The sequence below is a fragment of the Ceratina calcarata genome, unplaced genomic scaffold (assembly GCF_001652005.2).
Source record: "Ceratina calcarata isolate Rehan_Ccalc_2016 unplaced genomic scaffold, ASM165200v1 scaffold428.2, whole genome shotgun sequence".
In the NCBI taxonomy this organism is placed as follows: domain Eukaryota; kingdom Metazoa; phylum Arthropoda; class Insecta; order Hymenoptera; family Apidae; genus Ceratina; species Ceratina calcarata.
In genome coordinates this window covers 1,185,277-1,211,778 of record NW_017166501.1, presented here as the reverse complement: position 1 = coordinate 1,211,778, position 26,502 = coordinate 1,185,277, and the positions used below count along the sequence as shown (strand labels likewise).

The following is a 26,502-nucleotide window of genomic DNA, read 5'->3' as shown; positions in this document are numbered from 1 at the left end:
TGATACTATTACCTATAAAAAATTTGAAATCACTATAATTTTAGCTTTTTAATAGTAATAGGAATCGATAATAACAAATTCAACATGCTAGCATTGTTTAAGTGTATAGCCTATACATCCTTAAATAAGTTCTAAAGTACTAAAACAGTTGCAATAAGTAGAACGTCTGCCTCGTTTAGATGTCGGATTTTTCGCTTCCGACTCGTGCCGTGTGTTCACCTCCAGCTACCATAAAAAGCTCATTTCACGAACGTCACATCGAACAGTGTACTCGCAGAGAATATCTCGTCTGCTGTTTCATTACCACCTTTTTCTCCGTAGTAGCCACAGCGTGTTCTCTTCCTCCTTACGGATCGCTATAAGGCAGAAGGCAAGGTCCGAAGAAATTGAACAGCACAATGGAGAAGCTGATACCGATGACTCTTGCTTAAAGTGAAATTAGAGGGACCGGAAGGTTTCAGTCGCCTTCGTTTGTTGCTAAATTTTCGTTACGGAGATTCAGAGGTAGCGAACTAACTTAATAAATCAATCGATCGATCAATCTCTAAGACAAATTCGATTAGACAATAAGTAAAGAAATACACAATTGTCAGTTTAAAGAGATTAAACAATTACTCTCTGTTATTAAATCAATATTTAAAATCAAAGAAAACAAATGTCAGAACGAACTGATCATATCATGGAATAATATTTGAATTCGTACAGATTGTTAATCCAATGAGAGTGCAACAGGGGGTTATTAAAATGGCTCGCATTACTATGACCCGCTCTTTCTCTCTTCACACCGGAACTAGATACGAATTATTAACGTTATTCAGTTGTCGTGTCTGTTCATTACTTCCCGCCTATAATGGCGAACGGAAAGGGGCGACGGGGCGATGCGGGATGGGGCCGTTTTATTGCGATCACCAGACCGCGGCACAAAGTGACGGAGATACAGATAATTGCGCGGGCAGGAAGTGGGTCAATTTTCGCTTCGATTGACAAACACGGCGGCGGCGATTCCGCTGTTTACCATAAGAGAATAATGTCCAGCCGGGTAACGACACAGGTGAAACTCCGTATGTAATTGGGCCGCGCACGATCATTGTTATTAATCGCGTTTTGTCGCTGGTGAAACAGACGGGAACGGCGTCCATAATGATACATTGCTCCCACGTTACGTGCCTTTTAACGTGTAATCGTCTTATTTCGTACGTAGTTTCGCGATGTGCCGAGTATTTCCCAAAACGCAACAAACTCGCTAACGAAGTTTCCATTAATGTAGATCTACTTTCATTCTATCATATTAAAAAACTATGGATGTTCAGTCTTTAGAAAAGCAGAGTGAAGAATGTAGAAGATTTAATACGTCAGATAATTATTGTGATAAATAAATGACAAATATTGAGTGGAATTCATATTAATTATTTACGTACGAATGTAAGACGAGTGAAAAACTATGTCCTTTCACGAATGTTTCTACCTCACGAAATCACTGGAGCGCACGAAAAAGGGATTAGGGAGACGATTAATCCGGGTGCAGGTTGCGGGATCAAGGACGTCTGAAATTCTACCGACCAGTATACACGTACTTGGTAGAAAGGTCCTGTACGAGGCTTAACATTTTCGTGATCTTTGTCCTGCAGCTTCGTTTGATCATGGATTTTCCTCTGGTGACAAACGATTTATCCCATGTCACGGGACAAAGGATTAATTCGCAGCTGTTCCTTGAAATTGCGAACAAATAGACCAGACTAGACAGAAACGTTCAACGCGGAAATGTACCGCGAGACAATTTAGTCCAATGATTAGACGATTAACTCCGAAGTTAATGACTCTGAATAGGAGATTAGGCTTTCGCTCTCTCGTCTCTAAAATTTTCATGTTTATTCAGCTGAGCGACTCGCTCGTCTCACGTGTTTTTTTTTTTATTAATACAGAGAGAAAATACGCAACTCGCAAATTTGTTTTCAACAATTGTACGATTTTTGTTGATATTGAAAGGATCAAGCCAAGCGAGGGTTAAAAGAGGAAAAAATTGCAAATTGATTCACATGCACGCGCGCATCGCCTATTCGGGGAACTAGGTCGAATGGAACAGCGATGACACGGTCAGCTAGAAAACAAGAATAACAACGGCGTACAACAATCACATTGTTCTCTACTTATATTCACTTCCCTTTCGCTACTGTACCGGTGCACTGGTGGTGGTAGATTCCTTGAATCGAAATCCCGCGAACCTCGGTTCGAAAGTTCGCTCGCAATCAGTTTCAGCGCCGGAATGTTATTGGCTTTCTGCCCAATTACAAACAATTGTACGCCGATCTGCGAGTGGCAGAACGTGGAAGAACCCGTTTCGAAAGTTTTCCAAAACGATCCCTCGACCCTCCTTTATTCTCACTTGATCGATACGCGTAGAAATGTCACATTTAAATATTTTATATCGGGAAATGATTAACAGAATTTACTGAAATGAATATTGAAACATTTCAAGATAACAATATAATATTTATTAAAATAATGTTACAAATGACGGACGTACAGTATCCGTCGTCATCAGCGTTATTGTAGAAAATTTTGATAGCAGTACGTCACAAGTTCTCTTTTTTATAATATACGTACTAAAAAATAAAGGATGCAAGGAGAGAGAATTCGCGACTCATCAGCACAATGAACTTTTTCAATCTCGGTGCCACGGTGCGAGGGGACGAGTGTATTTTTAATAACGCATGGCGGGACGGTTTTTCAACGGATCAAACCGCACAATGGCTGGCAGTGGCCAGAAATATTTTAGCCCTGCATACGAGGAACGCGGTGTATATTTAATAATATAAAGTAGCGAATTTGCTGGCAGGTGAATGCACCGAGACACGGGTCTCTCTAATTTAGCGCAAGCGGTTGGACGCAAAAATTACAAGGCCCTCTCTGCTCGGGGCACAAACTCGCCGCGAAAACCGCGTTTCTCACTAGACTCAACTTCCCAAAACTACTCCTTGCCTTGTACGCTGTCCGACGATAAACTTTCTCGACTCTATAACATCAGCTCTAACGATCTCAAAGTATCTACCTAAAATTCGCGTTAACGACGCCTCGCGCGTATCTGAGAACGTACCCTGTAGTCACTTTGCATTAGACGGTTGCGCTTTAACAATGGCAGAAGATTTTATCAGCTTATGCTCAGCGAACGTTCAATTCCAGTCGCAGAAACCGGTTCACGAAACACACGTGAGTCTAGGTTTCTGTTCTGTCAATAAGAAATCAGTAGAAGAATGAAATGCCTACGAGTCAAGATTTTGACTTATCTCTTACCGAACAGATGGATTCCATGCGTGTTCAATGTATTATGCATTGCCAGCGGCACAATATCTGCCGTAACACCATTGACACCGCGTGTCTGGATATCGCGACATTTCTTTCATTTCTCGATCGATCGATCGCGCGTGTCTGCGTGCAGAACGTCGCGCCAGGGTTGTTCGCCTTTGAATTTCAAACGCGCATTACGCAAACGTACACTCCCCCTCCGTCGACGGTGTCACGTACCGATTTCGTCCGGAAATCGACGTCGCGACGCGTCTGAAGAAAATCGATTCCGCGTTAAGCTCGCTAAATGAGAAACAGCCGTGTGGCTATGATGATAATTTAAAAAGTTCATGTTAAAAAATCATCATGTTGAACCTTTTATCATTTATTACATGGACGTGTATATTGTGCTTTACATTGTCCACAATTGTTTCCGTTATTCATATTCGCGCGCTATAAACATGATAAAACTTTAACGTTTTTTCTCATGCAAATGAAATTTCAAAGATAAACGGCATTTTTGAAAAATAATTCGGAAGCCGAACGTCGACCATTCGGAATACATGAATTACCCAAAATCCCATCATGCGCCGGCAACGAACGGGGCTAATCTTTATTATTTACGCGGGCCAACCCGATAAACAACGATTTTAATTGCATTAATATTCATCACGGGTCACCGCTCGCGTCCTACGTATAATATGTAATTCATGGAACGTTAAAAATGCATGGGATCTCGTGGACCCGCGCGACTCGTCAGCTGCAACTGCGGTGACCGCGTGGCTAAATGAAACTGATTTTTCCCTTTCAGTTAGAAAACTTGACGTAAAAAAGATTCGCGTTATATAATAGTCGCAATAACAGGCAGCTTTGCTTTGCAGTTGGTCAAAATTATACTTCAGTAACATTGTTTCGATTTCGCAAACATTTTAATAAAGTATTAATTGCAAGTAGTACTGCTTTCCAAACGGGAACAAACAGAAGTTATTTAACATTAATATTGTCAGTATTCCTAAAGTAAAGTTATTTCATTATTATAGAATCAGATTATGTACTCGCACGTAACTTGCGAGCAAAGGGTTGACGATGAATCGTCGTGACGGTGTATGATTTCAAACTGGATTTTGTTATTCTCATCGTCACAGAGGCAGACGATACTCAACATACCACAATGGCTGTTTGGCAACACGCGTACAGGTCGTTTCTAATTTCTGAGCTGTTACTGTTGATTAAATGTTATGAGTAACGCGGTAACTTCGTGAATAGTTCGCGGCACAATAGAGCCCCGGCGTCTGATAGTAGCTAGCATCCTGCCACCTCGATAGTCGCACGCAACGTTTGCATTTCGTGGCCAGATCGTAGTTTCCTAAGAAATTGTTCAAGTTTTAACTAAAACGAACGGGGGGAGAGAGAATTGCAATTTAGAAATTTAGGCCAAAGTAATATAAATAGCAATTTACAGTTGGTTTCAGTATCTCAGATGATTCTCGTTATATTCTCAGATACAGTTATGAATGTTTGCCATCTACATTTTCGATACTGATTCGACACGTTCATCTAATTAGGTTTCGTATCCTGAGGTGCGCATCAAATATCTCGAGAAATATGAAAAAAATGCGCAATAGTTTTTAATAACGGGATTCCACGTATTTTATTGACAGCCGCAACGATGTGCATTGTCTGCAGGATATTACGCAGCGCGTGAAACCGAGGGTTGCGATGTCTCCCCAGGTGCATATTCAGCTTGTATTATTATCGTTTAGCCGGAGAATATCGCGCTCGTCCTCCATACCCGGCGAATGTATGGTTAAAAGGCATGAAACGTAATTCTCGCCACTAAGAACACACATGGAGAGCATAATGCAAACAATTTTTACGGATTCCGTGAGCTTGAATTAAAAAAGTGCAAACTCTTACACATGGTAAAAAAAAAAAAAAAAGGAGAATGTCGAGTTCGATGTCGTGGATGGTGCATAAACGTGAATAATTGTAAAACCGTCAGCCAATAAAAAGCTAAACTCGTTCAAGAAATCAGTAATAGAGACGCATTGTCATTCCTTTGGAATTCATTATTAGCTCTGAAGGCAGCATCATTTTTCAATGCGCATTCTTTTATCATGTGTGCGATTATCGTAAAACTTTTTCTTATATCAATCGTCTCGCAAAATGATTACTCTTGTTCTCTTTGCCTCACTTCATCCGTTTCCCTGGCTCTTGTTTCGGCTAGAGCAGAGAAGATAAAGTAGTTTTCTCTGTAACAACCTAACGGGCGAGATTTATCGTACGATAATTCATAAAGAGCTTGGGCCACGTAAGTTTCGCGTGCAGGTAGCAGCGCAGAGGCATTAGCGCCTCGTCAGCGGAATTATTTGACCGAATTAATTATTGCAGTTTTCACCAAACTCTCGACAGCGCATATTCGTAGACAATTTAAACCGTGGCCTTCTACGTCAGGATCACGTTGTTTAGAAACAACTTTAAAATCTTGTCGGCAATGTGTCATTGAAATTCCATTGGGAATTTTCGCCTTTGAAACGAAACAGCGGTTTCGCTCTGATTTGTAATAAGCATTACTCATTGGAAATTGTTATTAACCAGGACACGTTAGGCACTAATCTGGACGTTGCCACCGAAAGCGATTAAGGCTGTGATTCACAACCGGTTGGTAATTATCCCTTTGCGCGGCGATTCGTCATGTTCCCGAAGGTAATGAGCTGGTCAACTGCAGCTACGTGTTTCGAATGCCGCAACCTAGAGAGCTTAATATGAATAATTCCTCGCCATTCTTCTCCCAACAATCCTGATTGAAAATCTCCGTCGGTGAAAAACTGAAGGAATCCGCCTCGCTGATTCCCACATCGCTACCCCTTCTCCGATTGATGAACCGAGTAATTGAAAAGTTTGATTAACGCGAGGAATACCGAGGCGAGGTACGGAAGTACCGGCTTCGCGAATTTAACGAGTAAATATGAGAGTGTATTGATATTAACGTAGCAACGGGCCGGTGTCTCGGAAATGAAAAGCACCGGCTAATGCATTCGAATTCGGTCAGCGACCAGGGAATTTACGATCCGTATTCATCCGTAGTTTGGCGAGTTAATCGCGCGAAAGTATGTGTTCATGGTCTTGAAACACGGGCAACGGCTGAGGAGCCCGTCAAGGATTTCTACGACGCGCGACGGGCCACGAATTTTCCTAGGAGAACCGAGGACACAACAGTGCTACATCTTAATGACCGCCCATTCATTGCGCTATCCTCTTCCCCTGGAATTTTTTATCAAATCTAAAAGTTTCGAATCACGATGAATTGTTAGAAGTTTTAGACGAACTTCTCTTGGCTGTTGGACTTATACCTTTTGTTCTTTCTTCGAATGGATTAACGTGGGTTCTACTAGAATTCTCAGGTCAAGTGGATGTGCGTGCCAAGAATTTCTAAAATCTTAGCTTAACGTATATTATTATAGATTGTCAAATTAAATTATGGTTTTATCTGTTTCGAATCTAACATAAGTGCAGTATTGTAGAAATGAATAATTCTGATTAACCCCTTGACATACAATGACGAGTTTGACTCGTCATTCATTCCATTTAATTTGTATGTCAAGGGGTTAATAAATTAATGAACACGCATGTTGGACTTTTTATTTTACGATCCTTGACCAAATGTCCAATCCTGGTACTTGGTTTTTAAGATCGGGTATCACCAACCCTTCCTTTTAATTACTTAATATAATGCCATGCATGTGAATAGAACCACTTTAGGAAGAAATTGTTCGTGAAATCGAACGATGATCAGAGAGATATGGTATTTTTTAACCGCACGTATAAAATATACATACATAAAACGTGACATAGGAACGAATATGAATGAAAGCGTAAATAGCCGGTTTTGCGCGTTTCCCGAGATCCCAAGCAAAATTACATGCCTACGCAAAGCGGAGCAATGCGAACGGGTAATTTCGCGATGCCATTTTGTACTTCAAATCATATTTTCCGGTTTTACGTGTTATTAAATCTCAAACATTTCCGTTCAATCGCGATTTTCCTAAAACGTTTTTCGCACATGTCCGTTCGTCAATTTTGACGTGGGACAAGAAGAGAATGGGATTTCATTATGTTACAAAATGCATTGTTCTTCCCGTGCAAGAGAATGGGTAATTATTAAAAAACTTAATCGCAAGGCAGATTTCAATTCCAGTTCGATGAATCACGTCCCATCGCCACCCGCTACCCTCCCCTCTTTTCATTATACCGAATTTAATTAATGTTATTGCAAATAATTAAGAGCGAAACTCGTTTCGCATTCCAGCCGCTTGGCATTCGAAATTAGAATCGCAAACGCAGCCTCTACCTATTCATTAAAATTTAACGTCACGTCAAACGTCTGAACAATTTGTTTTAGGTCCGTGGAAACGTTCGCACGTTTAACTGTTCTCTTCTCGATAGGCACCGGGGAAACCGTCTGCCAGTGCTCGATCTTTTCATTTCAAAAACAGAGAAACACGAGAACTTCTTGCTTATTAATACAGAACTCAGAAGAGTAGTATCTGTTGTTCAACAGAGATTAAATTAATATTTTATATCGCAGACGAACTATTTGTTTTGCAACAATAAATGGAACATCGAACGCAAAAGGGACGAGGCTCGTTTTTAGTTAAAAATCACAATCCTCCGTTTGCGGTTTCACAGTTCGTGGAGCGTTCACTGTTTTCAAAGAGATTAGTTTTATTTACCTGGCCACTTTGGTACAGACCCGTTATTAATCCTGTTGACGTTGAAATAATAGTGAAATGTAAATGTGGGAATACCTGAAATAAAGCGAATCTCTTTTTCGCCTCGGCCCACGCTTTTCTATTTTTTTCTTTTTTTTTTTACCTTACTTGCTCCACTCGTGAACCACTCTTTTGCGTGCATGAGTTACGATTTAAGTTTCGACGGGGGTAGTCATGTACGTTAGTGAAATGAAACCGAGGGGAACGAAAATGTACTAGCGCATACAGAGAACGTTAAAAAATACCGCAGGTAAATTCCTATTGATGATATTACTCGACGTATAAATTATAAAAAAAACCTCTACTTCTAAATTGCACGTGTACTACTTAAAGATTCTCACAACCAATTCGGATAAATTGAGATTGACGAGAAAAGAGTGTTATAAAGTCTCTGGTGGAAAAGGAAAAAAGGGAAGCTGGCTTTAGAGGCGCAGAAAAATTGGCGTGCTTGGCTCGCGGTAATTGAAAAAGCATCGCTTGTAGTTCCGTAGAAATCGCGATGTAAATGTGACCATACTCAAAATTAAAGGAAGTTCCTTCTCCGGACGTGTAGACCGGCGCGGTATTCAGGATCTCGGTGAGCGAATTCGCCCAAGCTTTATTGAGAATAAACATTCGCCGGGTCCTCGCGAAGCTCGACATAATCGATTTCCTATTTTAAATCTCCTTGCCCGTAAAAAGTGAGAAAACCCCCGTGCAATTTCACCGCTCCTTCGTTTGCTATGATAACGATTAATTTACTACAAACTGTGAAATTCTCTTTTCTCTCATACTAGCGAGAACTTGCTACTATAAGCTTAGTTGACAAACGTTGAACAGCAGAGATTATGTGAAGAAGATTTATTATCCTGTGTTTTAGTAAATAGTTGCGCTATCCGCCGAGGAATACTTTTTCGATAGATGAGAGAGAAAAGAGGCTGGAAATCGTGATTGAGATTTGATGCATTCGCCTTTCAATGCAACGTCCTCATTAACTCATTCGCGTAGTGATACGAGCATCTGAAAGTCAGATCATCATCGGGATTATGATTACGTACCGCTGCGCTTCCATCGATGATTCTCCGATACAAGCCCTTCTCCTTCGTTTGCAAAAGCTCATTTCACTGCGATTCGTTCTCTATTCATATTTTTTGTCGGTACGGAAACGATATGAAAAAGAGGAAAGCGAATTCTTGAGCAAAAGCGAAAGAAATACTCGTAGAATTAAGAGAAAGAATAGAGAACGTTGAGACGGTGTAAAAACTGCGAGGGGGTGCTAACGCGTGGGGAGGAAAGAAGCTGATGAAAATCAGTGCCAGCGTTAAACGCCCCGCGGGACGTGACCAGAAAGTGAAGATGTTAATCTGTGAGTAACAAGAGTGAAAGGGGTGCCGGCGTACAAAGCAAAATTCCGGGGGAACAGCTTCCATTCTGGACATATTTTCTGATATTTATCTTCTCACATTCCCATCCCGATTACACTGAAAACATTGACGTTAACGATCGTACATACAATATATATTTATAACTACAAAAGGAATCAGAGTTCCCATCGTTAAACTACGACATGCTAAAAGAAAAGTGTCCGGGTACGACAAAAGGTTAAATTTGTCCGACATCCTTTTGAAAAAGATTTGTACGACCATTTAAAAAGGTAAAAAAGGGGAGATGGGGGGATAGCTCGATAAAAAGTGATGGAATGATCGAACGGAGACGAGGCATCGTCAAAGGACTGGTAGAGAAAAAGAACACTAGAGGCAACCACTAACTCCAGAACGAAAGCATAAAATCGTGGAGCGAAACGAGGTTGACAGAAGAAAGAGAGAGAGGGGGGGAAGAAGAAGAAGGGACGGTGGGGTTAATCTATGCAGCGAGATTCTTTTCTAATTTAGCGCGTTTGTTTATGGTTTTTTAATCGCAATGAAAATCCGCGCCTGTGGACCGAGACGAATCCTATTCCAGACGCAACACCGGTAATTTTTCTCTTCATCGATACACGACCGTCCTATGCCCTGCCTCCTCTCGGATTTCTCTATTTTCATTGCTGATAAGCTACGTGACGATGAGAGGAATAAAATCGAAGGAGGAATAGGAGGAAAATAAACGAGAACGTTCCACGCGGGTAAGCTGCAAAGTACGGATTAAGCAAACTAATTTATAGGAAAAAAGAGGCTAGAAAAGAAAGGAAGCACCGGCTGAGGATGAAAATACAATTAACGTGGAGAGAGTGAACCGGTCGAATTCGACGGGGAGACCGGCTGCGGCCGGCTGGCAAAGGGAGATCGCAGGGAAACAGGTGAACTTGTTTCTCTTTGTAATTAGACACCCTCGGCCTTCTACGCTTCTACAGCTTAAAAAGGTTGCCACCAGTGAAGGTCCATCGCTATATACCCGACATTAATATAAACGCGGAACCCTTTGTCATTTCCATTCATGATTTCTTCAATATCTTCTCTCTCGTCTTTCTTGGAAATTTTTGCATTCGAGGACTGGTACAAAGAACGACCGAGGCTTCTGTGCCGCGATAAAGGAAAAGAAAAGGCGACGGGGCGCTGTGGATAGAAGGGGGAGAAGGTGGAAAAAGGAGAAAGTATTATACGTACAGCGGAATGGAAACAAGTGTGCTTGGACGGCGACGGAACGAGAGCGTAGTCGTTAAAAAAGAAAGTAAACGAACGACGAGGATAGCGGAAGGACGAGGGGAGAGGGGGGCGCGACGAACGGGGAAACACGAAGGAATTTGCATTCAATTCCTGGTATAATTGACCAGTTCGATTCGCGCCTCTATTCAAACGTCACGCTGGAAAATGTCGCTTTATTTGGAATTAATAGGAATTCCGTCTTCCCTCGGCGCTGACTCCCCCAACTCACCCTTCGATACCCATCGCCCTTCAGCCATGTTTTCCATTCCATTCACATTCTTTCAAGTACGCTTTTCTGTTGCTGAAACTTGTTCCGTCAGACGCGAGCCTGAATGAATTTAGACGAAGGGAACGGAAAATGGCACGGGAGAGTAAAGACACGAGAGTAGGGAGGATAACAAAAAGAACCGACATGGGAACAAAGAGGAACGACAACGGGGGGGGCGGGTGATGGGACAACGGGGATGGAGAATATTGATCAAAGAAACGCGACAACCGGGAACGAAAAGAGCAATCCATGCGATTAGATCCATTATCGAGGCCGTTGCGCGGATGTTAACTCGTAATACGACTGTGCGCATCATTGAAATTGATAGCTCCTACACGGCATCTATGGACGTTATGGAAATTATGACCTAAATTGCGGTGATCAATAACAATTCTTCCCAAGCAAACAGCTTTTTTTTTGTGCAACTTCGATAACTGAATATTGAGGGAGACGTATATTACTAGAATGGAAATGATAGGACGACGGGTGATACTATCGTTGTTTGCTCTCGTATCAACGCATGCATTCTACATTTTATTTATACGTATCCTGCAATCCGAACGTGCAACTATATAATTTAGCAATTTCTCAAATGACGAAGACCATATTGTCTCTTGATTAACATCCTAACGAGAGGAAATCCTAAGCATAAGATGGATGTGACTCATTAGCATAAAGCAGCATAATTGAAACCGGAAGGGATACGTTCCGATTTACATTGAAATGATATGTTCACATTCGTTCATTGAAAATTAACATAAATTCCCATCCGTATGTCTCGTTTATCTTTCACCGAGTCGTCTTCGCTGGTCTATCGCACGCGGTACACGGAACTATGCGTGTAACATGTAAGAGCGATCCGAGAGCAGTAAACGAAAACATTCTAAACCGCGTACAGTATACAAATAAGAAAAGACGAAGACGAAACCGTCGACGATATACCGAACAGGAGAGAAACGGAGTACCGGTGCGTTCAATACGCATGCGAGGTAAAGCGTGTGCGCGGGCGCGACAACAGGAGCCTCTTTTCGATCGACGATTCCGGCAACGACAACGTCGACGTCGACGTCGGCAGCTGACTTCCTCACCGGTGTCCGTACAGTCTACAAAGCGTGACACTGATAGCGATCCTATGTACTGTAGATAAAGAACGCTGTGTCAACCAGAAAAGGAATTTGAGTTATTCGATCCCATGAAAAAAGCTTGGTAAATGAATTTTCATGTCAGAGACTAAATGAAACTTAAAATGATTCAATCTTATTTATTTTGAATAAAGAGAAATGAGATAAAAAAATAATAGACAACACTTTGGTTATTGTTGTTTCTTCTTGAATTCATATCATTTACTGCTAATAGCTTTTAACGAATTTCCAGTTAAGATAAACTAACGCTGCGCGAAGCTCGAGCTGAAAGAAAGAGTGTTTCGCAAAAGAGTACTGCGTCCGCGCTGCGTTACAGACTGTACATACGTGCTCTAGCGTAGCCAGCGGCGAGCTTGCGGCGGTGGTAGAGGAAGGGCAGCTTCGAGGGCGAGCTTGCACTTTGGAATAGTGGGGGTGAGTGACCCATGTGGTGGGAGAAAAGCCAGTAGGGGTGGCAGCGAAAACGACAGTAGCGACGCTAACGTCGACCGTGGTAGCTGTCAGCGTAGGCGTAGCGCAGCGGTCCGGCGCTGCCTGATACAGTGAGTACGGGAGAGCGAAATCTCGCCCGGAGTGCGAGTGGCGCGCATTACGTTAGCTCCCGTACATGTCCGTTTCGCGATCGTCGGGCCGTTTCGAAATAAGCGTGAACTTCGACACGGGTTTATCTCCTTCGCGTACAACCGATTAAACGAAATGCGATTATACATCCGGGCGGTTATCACGAGGTTTGAAAGTCGCTAGAGTAGCCGAAGAGGGGACAAAAGTGTGCGAGATTAATTTTAGAACGAGGGGGAAGGAGGTGTCGAAGCTGTCTCGAAACGAGACGACTTCAGTGTCCGCGCGTGGTCCCCGAAGCTCGCGTGTTTTTCTCAAAGCGGTGCAACTTTTAAACGAAAGTTGCTCTCGAGAGTGGTATTAAAAAGTGTGCCGTTTTTCCCCCAGGCTATAGAAAATATCGTGTTGAAATCGGGCTATTTGGTGTATCGGTCCGCGTTCCCCTTAACGACGGTGTGAATAAGATGTGGGCGCAGTGTGCAAAGGACACGCGAGACGAGGATACGGGTACGCGGTACACGTAAGTCGCGGAGGCGCGAGGTTCCTCAATTTGTGATTCTGAGGAACAAGGTGCTCGATGAACGCAATGCTGCTTGACAATCGGTTGCTATGATCGAGCCGCGGATAGTTCACGTGGAACGATCATGATTTACCTTAGACTGCACTTCGGGAGGAGTCTACGGTGCAACACGAACGCGAGACACTGGAACGTGTTCATTGTGCCGCTCTTCCCACTCTGGATTATAGGCGCCTTTTGTGTGAAAGACAGTGAGTACTCACTATACCACGCATTCATTTCTTGTTACCTACGTATCCGACTATCCGGTATAAATAATCGGTTTTGATTGATTATAAGTCAGTTGTAATCTTGTGTACTAACCGCACGAGGTATAAATGGTTGATTCTTTGAGAAAGACGGAATACCTTCGCTTTTGTCAAACGTGTCAAACGAAGCACATTTAAAACGTTCAGCGACGAATAGCAATCCTTTCATTACAAGAACTAATGACTTCCCTTATAGGAATATTTTTCATCTTCCAATACCAAGAAGGCAATATTTTACACTTCGTTAGATGAAATGTTGCTTATTAACAGTAGTATTCAACTAAGAAAGCTTTTGTCTTAGACCAGCCGGATAAGCTGCCAATAAATGTGTTAATTAAAATTGTTTCTTCACTTAGTGTTTTTTACACTCGCAGTCATCATATTTTAAGAATACACGCGGAAACTGTCGCACTCGACACAGTTTTGCTAGCTCAGGAAAAGGATGTGCTAGTACAGGCATGTAAACAAGTAAGGTGCAGCTCACAATTTCCCCACCATAACACAAATACGTTGTTGCTCAGATAATAATTTGTTCACTCGCCTTCTGTCTCGAACGTAATGGCCCATGTCTTTGACGCTCTACTGTACTTTATCTACCCTCTACGCTCGAGTAGTTTTCGCGATACTCTACTCTACCGTGGGATATTGACAGAAAGTTTAGAAGCGAAGGTGTAAGGAACAAAACGAGTGAACTGATCAAATTGTGAATTCAACTTGAAATACTCAATCCCTACATACTTCCCTAAAAATGAAATTTCTATTTCGTTTATGAAATATTTTCATTGATACTGGATCACTTTATATAGTTGAAAAAGACATTTCCAGTTTTTGTTCACTCGCTTTAGTACAGAAATGGACATCCATCGACCTTCTCGAAATTCGGGCCATGAAGCGCAAAACATTTTTAACAGAGGGTCAAAATAATGTTTTTCAGTATTCGTATCTTCTTTCGTGATGTGTTATCTCTCTCGAAATTGGAAAGGGTTCGATTGTTGCTCCTCATTTAATATTCAGTCGGCTTCGCTCGATAATCTCGCCGTTTTCGCGTAAGACTTCATTCGACCGGGCGACATCGTTATCTAAAATTGCTCGTCGAGAGAAAAAGCTAGCTCACTCTTACGCCCTTGGGTTTTGCGTAAGGATGGCTGGATCACCCACGGGTAATGGGTTCGTGATAATCCTGAGTCGTAACTCTCCTCTTCTTGTTTCCACGCTTTGACATTTCTATTCGTACAAACTTTGCCCTGCGACCAGTACGATATCTCTTTTTGTTAAAAAAAATTTTTAATTAGTCGAACTAATAAATAATATCTTATTACGTTATTTATTTTGTCTTGATATTTTATAGATAATTAATTTTAATTCCTTAGATGATTAATTAAGTTGATATTCTTCAATTTCTGTAAACGTTAATAATCTGTTCTTAGCAATCTGTCAAGTGAGAAATACAAAAATAATCTAGACTCTTACAAGGGAAAATGGAGTTGTTAACCTATTTGCAAGACCCATTTCGTGGCATAATCCAACCGGCTGTAGGTGTTCGGTTTCGTTAACGTTTCGTTATGCCAGCACGACAGTGCAATTAACGAGACGCTCGTTAAAATTCAGTAGCGGACTCATTGAACGGTTCGAACGGTCGTAGAGATACAGCCTCTGGGAACGTAACGCGTTTCCGGATTTAGCTACGACGTTTCTTGACGTTCCTCGGTTTAATACCCGCCATCTCGTTATACCAAACACGCGAGTAATATCGACCTTTATTTGGAAATAGCCGAGTCATTTCCATTTTTAGCTGCTTCGTATCATGCTTGAAATATTAAATAGTCGTCTAATAATTTTCATTACATTTTAATTCGCATTAAACATTCTCAATATTAAATATTCGTTTCCCTCAGGATAATAGAGATCCTTCAATTTATATATTATTTAAAGACTTCACAGATACATTTAAGAAGAAAATTGTTCCTCGCTTCTTAATCGAACCCTCGTTGGAAATTAATTAAGTTCCGAAATCGATCAGCATTATCTGACTTTAATCGTTCTTCGACCATCGCAAACGATCCGTAGCCGCGGTCGGAAGTTTCCCCACGGCGCATTACATATTCATCGTAACGTGGACGCAGTTACAGACGCGTTCACTCGCTTCAAAGACAACTTTTCGCTTTGACTTGGTTCGACCGCGTCGTCGCATTAAGCCGTGCATCGGTTCTCCTGGCTTTTAGCCGGGAAACAAGACGAACGCCGAACGATTGGCTTCGCCTTAGTTACTATTCAGCTCGCTTGTTCTGTATACCGTGCACGCTTTAGTAGTACAAGTCAATGCGAGGCGAGTGTCGAAATAGCCGAGAAACGTCTAACCAGTTATTTTGTACGTCGTCATACTCGACGACATATCTCTAAAATATACACAGAACGTTGCAGTAGTATAAGTATACATATAACTGGCAGTCACTGAAGATAGATACATATATCGTATATTAGACAATGTCAACTGTAACTGATGGTGGAATAATTCCTTGCTCGTCCACTTGTTCAGGTGATACAGCCAGTAAGAAAAACTACAGAGACTACAAAGTAGTGGTGTAGTCGTTTCGTTGAAGTCAACCGGTAAAGGTCGGCAACTGGCAAGGCGAGGAGCGATTTGCGAGCACCGCACCGGTGAAAAGTCGGGAGAACGCGTTTTTCCTCCCTTACCCCTGCGAAGATTTAATGCCTCGCCGGCGGTGGCGGATGCGGGCAACAAAAAATAGGGGGCGCGTGAAATTGCCAGGCCACGAAACTTCGCGACGTTCTACACCTACGAATTGCGTTTCCCTTGTCGCGAGATAAAGTTATGGCCGTGCCCGCGCACCTAAGTCTCTCTCTCCTAGCGAGTAGTTTTTCTTCTCGCGCCACGCTCCGACACACGTCTTAAAGAACAGTTGCTTCTACGGTATTTCTCTGTTTTTCTTTTTTTTTTCTTTAACCCAGTTATCCGGCTAAATGGTTGTCGATACTTCTGCGGGGTGAATCAGTGTTAAAAGGGCTTCGGCTATTCATTGCGAAGAAACCAGCCATCGACGCCGTTGTAAACAGCAGAGATTAAGCGAGAAGCGAGCCAAGTATTGCCACCAGGTTCTCGCTCGAATAGCTATAGTTATGCTATATCGCCAATATTCCCTCCGATACGTCTCGCGAATGATCGTCCTGCTCGTCGAAGAACGTAATAACACGGATACGGTGTATCAGTGGTGGATCCTTGCGGCACATCGTAAAACGACCACCGGAAGGACGTTGTAAACTGAACGAAGACGTCACTACGTTAACCCTAATTACCGGGCGTTCATGCAAATCCGCGCTATCAAAAAGCGGGATCTACGCCGGCAGAGGTAAAAGGATAACGATTTTACCAAGCATCGAGTTTAACGAACTTTAAATTCCCCATGAATTCTCTGTAAACGCATGAACGCGTCCGTGGTCTGCTAATTTAACCAAGAAACCCGACGCCCGTATATTTAACCACGATATCGGCTCGTTAATCCTGAGACAAACGACTCACTTTCCACGGAGCGAAGCCTGTTGAACCTTCGTCAAATTCTTCACCCTCGAAACTTCAACCCTCCCGGCTTTTCGATCGCTTTAACGAGTATATCCGTTGACATAATGGACGATGCTTCCACCGTCTATTTATTTAACCGCATTTTCATCGTTCGTTATCCGTGGATAATAACTCACTCGTAATTGCCTGCATGTAAAAAAAAATACAAATTAATGCGTGACAAATCTTGTTCACGTCCTATCACAATATGTATCTAAACTTTGCGAGATTGTCGTCGGTTCATTTTGCGCCCAACTGTCACATCATCGTTCAACGCGTTCGTTTACTTGTTCTCTATCATCCGGGATTTCTCGCTACTCATTCGCTAGGCAAACGTAGGACCTTCTGGTATTTTAAGCCGAGCTTTCGTCCCCGTTTCCGGTAATCGCGTTGCAAATCCGCCAGGAAGGCTGTTGTTTACTCTGGGATTCTTGGACGGGCTCTCGAAACACGAGCGTCGGGAACGATGAATGTCGGCGGCTGCTCGTTAAACTAGAGCCAGGGTCGACAAGTCGATCCACTAGCTCGGGCGAATCATCATCCTCCAGTGAAGGTGTTAATGCACGAAGTTAGGGGAGAAGTGGATTTTATGGGAAATCGGATGCTTGGGATGTGTTATTATTCCCCTCTGAGGGATTGATTCGGAGTTAGAGGCACGAAGGGATGATAGATTGGATGGTTTTACGAGTTGATTCGGAGATGAATAGTTTAGCTCCTTTGCTGCTAATGACTAAATCAAGTTGGTATACTATGCATAGTTTATGCAATAATTACTTCCTGCATGAACTACGTGCGAATGTATATTAGAATCAATTTGTCAAACGATAGCTGTGCTAAATGGGATGCGAATATCAATTAAGACGTACCGCTTGGAAACGTGTATAAAAAAATACAATATAATTTGACGTACGAATTTCGTTTAATAGAAATCGCGGTAATCGAATAAATTTAAGTAATAATGATCAATAATTTAGTGTACGCAATAGCAGACTTGAAATATAGAATCAGTTAACATTATTTGACGCTAATGGTTTATCCACCTCGTTATAATTGCGTTTTCTTCCATTTATGAGAGCAGATAATAGCCCCTAAATAACGTTCATTTCTACAATTATGAAAACTACTAATGCGTACGGAAGGATGATTTAACTTAACAATTTGTAAGTGGGCGTTGTAAGCGTAAAATGCGTATCTCCGCGAGTCAGGCAAAGAAACGACGAGGATGAGTAACCTGGCAGCGATTAACCCGGATGTCCTGTCACGCAAAGCAACGAACTTGTCCGCGACACGTTTCGCCCGCAAGTCTCACGACCAACCCGACGGGACGTGCACGACGTCTCCTCGTGTTCGTTTCATCCCGGTGATGCCTAGTGCAGATCCAGAAACATTTTCCTCGACACCAATTTCTCAGCTTGCCTCGATTGAATTTTCTAATCACTTCAAAGCGACGTTGAAATTCATTGTAGGTTTTACATTAAAATAATTTTGTTTTAGAAAAAAAATTTTTAGCATGCCTCTATCTGTCTGTTCATGTAATAAAAATTTGCAGAAGATTTTGTATACAGATTTCGTAAATGTCGTTTCTAAGCTAGGTACCGGGCATAACGGTGAAGATGTTACCAACGCACTGTTGGAGTAACATGAATTCCGGTTGCCGACCTTCACGTGTTTCCCATAAATGCGTGCGAACCATTCGCGATATTATATTGGATGGATTCATGCTCGATGCAGAGACGTTCATCGTTTCGGAAATTCCTTCGCGTGCCGTTGGTGATAACCGAATTATACGAATGTTCACTGAACCCAGCCGTTACACGAGGCCATCGAGAATGGCCGGGAGAGATCTCACCACGCTCGTTATCAAATATCTCACGTAATATCGCACGTTCGTTGGCGAACGATTGATTCTCGCGTTTCCCCGTTCCCTCTCTGCCTCTCTTTCTTCCTTCTAGTAATTAAGCCAATTTTCACGTCGGCCGACGATCACTGCAGTTTCTGCGGCCGAGTGCAAAATCTTGGTCACGAATATTCTTGTCGGTGTGATTTATGGGGTCGAACCGCGTGAAATTCGACTGCGAGCAGAAGTTTCCCGTCGAGAGGATTTGTTTCCCGAGTTTATGGATATGCTAATGAAGCTGTAAAGTTGGAATTGTCGAGTATTCGAGTGGAGAATAACGATTGAATTAATGGCTCTTATCATTTTAGAAAGGGGCAAGACGAATCGTTAATTGTTATTACTTACACTTCGCCGTGCCCTTATTATTTTAAATGAAATATTTAAATAACTCATTCTGAATTTGTTAGAGTGGGTTTCTCATTTTTCAGAATTTCCTTTCTCTCAATCGAACCAATTGAGTTATATTAACGTATTAATTACTCCCGTATATTTTTCAACTTGTACTAATTTGTAACAGTTAAACGGCGCACGTACCAGAATAAATGGTCAATTAAATTTTTTGTTAGGATGCTAGCTAATCGGTCAGGTCTTTGAAAGTACGTTAAAGGCTTTCGGTTCGATGGGTCCGAGTGGCGCGAAGTCGCGTGACGAGTCACGCGTGTAAAACTTGTGAGGCGGGTATATAGAGGGTGGAAACGGGAGGGCAATTAATCGACGTCGGTCGGGGCCGCGCGCTCACGCTCGATGAAAAAGCTGTAAAGCGAAAAGTATCGGTTTCCCAGCGTCGCGTCCCATGAAAAGGAGGTTCAATTACCCGGGTTCGAAACGCGCGCGAACATCGCCCGGCGGACGCGCAATTATTCAAATTGTGTCCGGGCCCGCCATCATTGTTATCGATTCACGGCGTGGCACCGAGTTATCTCTTCCTACTTCGTACACCCGCCGTATGAACATGCGAAACGAAACGCGTTAATTGCATTACGGGCGCGCGATCAATTACGTCGGTAATTCACACGATACGTTTTTACAATTTGTTAATGATTAACTCCCGAGCAATCCAATTTCATGATTTTACCGAATGACTTATCTCCCGTCGATTTCATACACGATTCCCAAAATAGAATCGTAGACGAAATAAAAGTAGAACATGCAAAGAATTCAATTCTTGTCGAGTAATATAGAGATATTAAGGAATGCATATATGAGAAATCAGAGACGGAAAGCGTAGGAGCCAGGTGGAAGAGCAAGATATTAAGTAAAAAATAAATAAGGAAGAATTGCGAAGGATAAAAGAGTCGGCACACACACACACGCACGCACACACGCACGCATCGACGTACAGGAGAAAAAGTGAAGAATAGGAGTAAACAGAGAAACAAGGAGAGGAGGAACGGGAGGCCATAGTAGTCTGAAGTACGATCGTTACTCGATATACCGAATGTTCACTTTTACGAGGCTCTTCTACTGACGATATAACGGCGCATAGTTTCGGGATCGAAGCGCGTCGCCGGGCAATTCGCCCGAGCCGGTCGTCGGTTCGACGTTGATGAAAAGTAATAGGTTTCCCGTGTCGACTCTTATTCTACGGTATCAGAAAATTCAGGTCAACATATGTATGTAGGCAGCCGTGCTTCAAACTAAATTCTATTTCTACAAAAAATGCTAATTTTCCGTCCGCGAAGGTCGAGCTTAATAAATAATCACTGCCTTAAACCCGAATATAGAGAGCGACGAGGTTTGCGAATTTTCTCCCCGGAAAAATCTTCCCGCTCGTAAGTTTTACAACAGGGCTTACAGAATCTCCCGCGGGCAACGTTAATTGCAGTAGATTTTGCAAATGGAGCGCGGTTGAATTAACTCTGTGAAATGGTTTTCGAAACCACCTTCGTCTTCCTGTCTCGGCGTTGATACCACGAGAAAATATCGGAGGATAAAAATGTTTAAGCGAGGGGCGCGAACGCGTTGATCTGGAGGATATTAATCAGAACGAACGTGCGCCAGCCGACCCGGCCGGCCGAGCGGTCGTGCCGGCGCCCCCAGTGTTGTTTGATATTTATGTCCGAACGTATTTCTCAATTTCCGTGGAAATTTAATAAAACGCGGCCGTGACGAGTGCTAGTTCGCTATAAAATCGCGCCAAGATAGTTGAACGCCCTGGTAATAGACCGTGAAATATAAAAATGCACCGTGCGAACCTTCCGTCGTTCGCTTATCCGTGGAATGGATTCAGTCTCTCCTCTCCCCGTGGTTATTCACAAGAACCCTGCAAATTGCGTTTCATACATTAATCAGATCTCGACTCTTGCGAAACTTAGAATTTCTTCTGTGTCTCACTAATTACAATTTTCTCATTCTCAGTCAATTTTTCTCTCTCCTGATTATTCACATGTGAGAACGAAGCAATGTTGGTTAACATTTAAAGCACGATGAAGATAGATACTTAATCAAGTAACACCATTTCCGGCGACGCAAATTTACCGACGATGAAAGCAGGGGGTCGGAGCGAATGTTAAGACCTGGTTCGCGCCCCTGAGACATCGTACATCTAAACTTGAGCGCGAGTACCATGCTACGTGCAACACAATTTGTCTGTGCGTGCTTCTCGCAGTTAAACATCTTCGTGGATATCTCAATTTCCGATCCATTAAGATAACATCTTGCTATACACATATTATAAGTAGAATACATTTCTCATAAAATAAATCCTGAGTAATGTCAAACATAAATTTTCCCTTTTAACAAGTGCACGTAATTGTAATTGCATATTTAGTATAGTTATTTTAAAAGCGATGAAATTATCTAACAAATCATGACTCTTTCTTTCTGTGCTACTTTATTCTTCTCGCACCTCAAGTTCAGGTTGCCCTCAAGAACTATGCGACTACTTTCCGCGTGTGTACACGGTGTCAAACGAATGACAAGCGACGACGTCGAGGATCGTCCCCCATTTAGTGCACCTACCTAGTGTTCTGACAACGTACGTACCTACCAACCTCGAGAAATATCCTCTATCGGGCATTGTGTTTTCCCGTTACGGAGGCGGTTCATTCTTCCAGCCCTTCGTTCCTTCAAATCACTCGACCTACATACGCTTATACTGTGCAACCCCTCTCTTCTTAGCCAAGGAAGTGAACGCCGATGCCAGCCACCGGTCGATGCATATGTATATGTCCGAAATTACTTTGTCTAACGCGCTACTGGTCGATATACTATCGTCGAGTGTCATGGCACGGTCGCTTTAGAAGTTAGCTCCGTGTTGCTCAGAATATGGAGATCGTTAGAGCAGAAGTTGTTAGAGCCAAAGTAAACCGGATCAAATAGCATGTTCACCTTAGTTTTTGATTTCGTGTGCAGATGTATACGCAACCCGTGTTTTAAGCATAAAAAAAGGTGTAGAACGTAGGAAAAGTGCATCCATTATTGAGATGCTTGGTCGAGGTCCGAGACCAGGATTTTCTCCTTATGAGGGGAAGGATACACGCTAATTTTGCGAAGCCAAGAGTCTTGGAGCGCGGCCAGGGCGGCGGCGTTAAATTAAGAATGGTAATAATGTTGCCGCGCTAATAATTTAGGGAGGCCGCTTTTACATCCGCCGGTTAACGGCTCTAGGGGCGGCTTTTAACCGGTCCCACCCCTTCTTTTCCACGCTCCTTACGTACAGCCACGCGAAGGGTAAAAAACAAGGTTTTATGAAAATTGCCGGACGACTAGGGGAATATTTAAATATTCAGTCTGCAGGAAACGGAGTTACGTTTTCTAACCACTTCCTCGCAATTCTCTCGAGAAGACGACGCCAGTCGTCAGCGAAGCCTTGGAATTAATGAGCATTTTCATCAATTTTTCGTTTGCGGTGATGACCAGTAGATTTGCTATAAAAATTTACTATACCTCTGTTAACACAAAATTACATTTTTAAATGGTTACTAAAAGAAAATCCCAATAGAAATTTAATTCACCATCAAACGAGATACGACTCATTAGGATATTATTTAATAAGGAAAGAAAATTTGATGATTCACGCTATTCAAGCTTTGTAATCAACGAAATAGCACTTTTCTGATATTAAGTTATAAACAATAAGCTGTTTCATATTTGATCTACGTGACTGTGTTCCAGTTATGTTTTCTTAGTATATTAAAACACGCGTTGTCTCGAAACAGTTCCATCATCGGATTATCCGTAATACTTTTCCGAGTTGATGGAGTAGCCGACCGCTGCCAACAGCGGCCGTTACGTCAACAACGGTTGGCAGCTTTGTCAACAAGTAATAATCGAGTGGATTCCGCTGTGGATCATGGAAACCGGAACTGCTGCTTCCGATTGGTTTCCTCGTTCGTTGGCAAACCATCCGAAAAACTTACACGTTTAAATACATTTGTCATGTGATTCGATAATGTTTCACTGGACAATCAAATTTAGTTTTAGCATTAAGGACGTTAGTCCCGCTCAGTTGGTCTCAATCATTTCAGGTGTTGCCACATAGTGGTACACATATTAAATAGAAACAAATGGTTGAGAATCTTTGGCCCTCTAATACATCGCACAGCGTATACATACGCACTTACACAAGCTTACACAGAAGAGCCGTTGCCGCTATTGGCTACACTATCCCCTCCCTCGCCGTCCTCAAGAACGCGTTGTACAAAAATACCATACTTCATCTCAGAATTTCTACTAAACGAATCATCAAAATTTTCTGATTTTTTTTTAATACAATTGTAATAAGTTAATTTAGCATGTGTCAGTTTTTTGAAAATATCTATAGAACCGTTTTTCCTTAAATTACTGAAATCCATCATTTTACTGGCCTTTGCTCGTTTTCACATGGTAAAGTTCCGAATTCGATAATTTATTGCTACTCTCCCAATCATCAGATCTCTCTAAGATTTTACACATATATTTGTGATGGTCTATTGAATACTCATGCAAAATTTCAAAACATTCTATAGAAAATAGATTTTGGGACTAACGTCCTTAAGGACTCGTGTACTGATCTGTTTGTTCATTCGCCACGAACAGAATATGTCTTCGCTGCGAAACGTGCATCTCGTATTACCCGGTGAACTTCGCGTCGCGACGGCGTATACCAATACGCGCGTCCTAGGATCGTCACTTTCGACGAAATGGATGTACTTTATGTTGTTTTCGACGATATCGATGTTCGTTCGAGAGACTCTTACGGACATTTTCGTCCTCCTGAATAACAATTTCTCCTTTTCCAGTTGCGGGCGCCTTTTTCTCCTCTCCCTTTCCCTCGTTTTTATTGTTCCTCACCGATATCGAGCCAGTCCCTGCGGAAACACGTTTTCAACCGTTTTTCGCATTTCCCTCGCCCAGCAATTTTATTACAAACGTTCCATACCAGAGAATATAAATAGTAACTTTATATTGCATTCTGAAGTAAAATTCCATTGTAAGCAATTTCTTTAAAAAAAATTTCGAAATTCTAATTTAATCGTAAACACAAGCTACTCCTTTCTATAGCAGTAGCAATATTATTAAATTATAGTATGATGGCTATTGGACATCGCTGGAAATGTTTTGTCTGACCAAACTCAGTCGCGGTCACTGGCGTCTGACTCGTGTCGATCTGTACTACTGGCTCGTTAGCAAAAAGCCGTATCAAAGGCCGTTGTTAAGTATCATTGACATACATAAATTTGATGAAGTCTTCCGAGCGATTGTTTCGCAACGTCGATCATCGTAGCGTATACCGTGGCCCGTTTCTGTTTAATGTAAACTATCGTCGAGAGGCGTGCACAAAACAAACTGAAACGCACCGTCAATATTTACCGTCGCTCGCGTCACGACTAATTAATTGCATTAATTCCGATGATAAATCTTCTCTCCCGATGGAACGTGCGTGTCTACAGTCAATATTCGATGAAACAAAAATGAGAGCAAAAGATATCGGTAGACGAGCCTGAAGATTAAACGGGAAACTAAAGAGGGGGAAGAGTCTAAGTGGATAATTCGAGCAGCCTTCAGGAGAAGATGTCTTAAAATTCTCTTACTCACAACGAGGATAGCTCGTTCGTCTTTAAATTATTCAAACGCCTCGAACCTAAAGACACTCCATTAACGTTAATTCCACGAAAATTCGCTATTTGATGAGATTTTCGAGAGATTTTCTGATATTTGATCAAAGGGCTTTATATTACAAAAATTATTTTAGTTTTCTTTATTTAATTAATTTAGATCCTAAGCTTTAAGTATGTGTTATTAGTCAGGCGACGCTCAAAGAAAAGTAATTCGACTCTTAACGCTTTTTCTGTTGATTATTTCAACTAATAGTTTCCAAATATATTAATAATATCAACTATTGCAAATGAAAAACTGCAGTAACGTTATCCAGAATTTTTTCATATCGCGACTCTAATTCCCACGGACGATAATGCTTGTCGCTCGTATCTCGAGGAAACTCGAAACCACGATCGCGAGATGCGGGCCGTAACGAGAGACCGACGCGACGACGCCTAATCTTGGCAATCTTCATATCCTGCGAGTACTCTTGAACTGTAGCCGCAGAATCGAGCTTTGTCGCGTTGCTGACGCTGCTATCGCGTTACGTCTAGGCCAGGCATCTAACCAACCACCCGCGGCGTTAGCGTTATCCTCGAGTGTCCTCGGCGGCCTTTAGGTACCACGGGACGAGTGTAAATTACCGGCGAGAACGACGTCGCCCGAAACGGCTGTCCTCCTCCTGTAATACTCCATGTTGCTCATCGCGTTGCGTCGTGTCGACTCCTGTTTAGCGCGGTGTCGAGTGCTCCGAGATATCAGATTGATACATAGACGATAGATAATTCCAACTGTCCAATCAGTAAAAAAATCTGACACAGCGCAAATCATTATTCGTGGAATGGATTCTAATTTTTTGGCACATGTCTTAAAAGAAATCAATGAATAACAAGTAACTAAATATTTTTGGAGATTCAACTTGTACAAGGCTGATTTATTGAAACTGAGTGTAAAGTAAAAAGCTAGACAAACCTGCCCGATTTCCACGTTTGAGGCTGAAAAAACGTGCCCGGCACAAAACTAACGAATCGCGTCTCGAATCGATTGGCAATCAATTTTTTCTCGCCGTTCAAAGAGATACGCGAAGTAAAATCGTTTGGAAGCCCGGCACTTATTTTCCATTCATGGCTCGTCAATTTTTACGTAGACTGGTTTTTTCGTCTGCGCAAAAGAGAAGAGAGGATCGAAACGATCTCGACCGAGGGCGAACCGGATATCGGTTCCGTCGACACCGAGGCCAGCATCTTTTTCAACCCCCGGTCGCAAGCTCGCACCCCCATAAGAAATTTATGCTCGACGCTTTTTCTTATCGGACATTGTTGCGACAAACGTGTGAACATAGTCGCCTTCTGACCGTAAAAACGGTGATAATGGGCGTAGATTCGACGCTAACGCGTTTCCTGTTCCTCTGCGAGGATACATAGCCAGTAATTTGGTGTTCTTCAGTCTTCTGACCGAAATACAAATGCGAAATAGAAGTAAAGTAAATTTACTGAGCACATGGTATCAAATGAAGAAAATTTCTAAAATATCTATTTA

The 26,502-nt window shown here is 42.2% G+C and overlaps 1 protein-coding gene across 1 annotated transcript in view; it reads left to right on the top strand.

Annotated features, from left to right (window-relative positions):
• The first annotated feature begins 12,567 nt into the window (after window positions 1-12,567).
• Window positions 12,568-26,502, top strand: part of LOC108626798 (hemicentin-1) — a 177,090-nt gene continuing 163,155 nt past the window's right edge. The window contains exon 1 of the mRNA XM_018027679.2: window positions 12,568-13,411. Within this exon, the coding sequence (XP_017883168.1) occupies window positions 13,288-13,411 (124 nt within the window). The 5' untranslated portion in view covers window positions 12,568-13,287. The remainder of the gene's footprint in view (window positions 13,412-26,502) is intronic.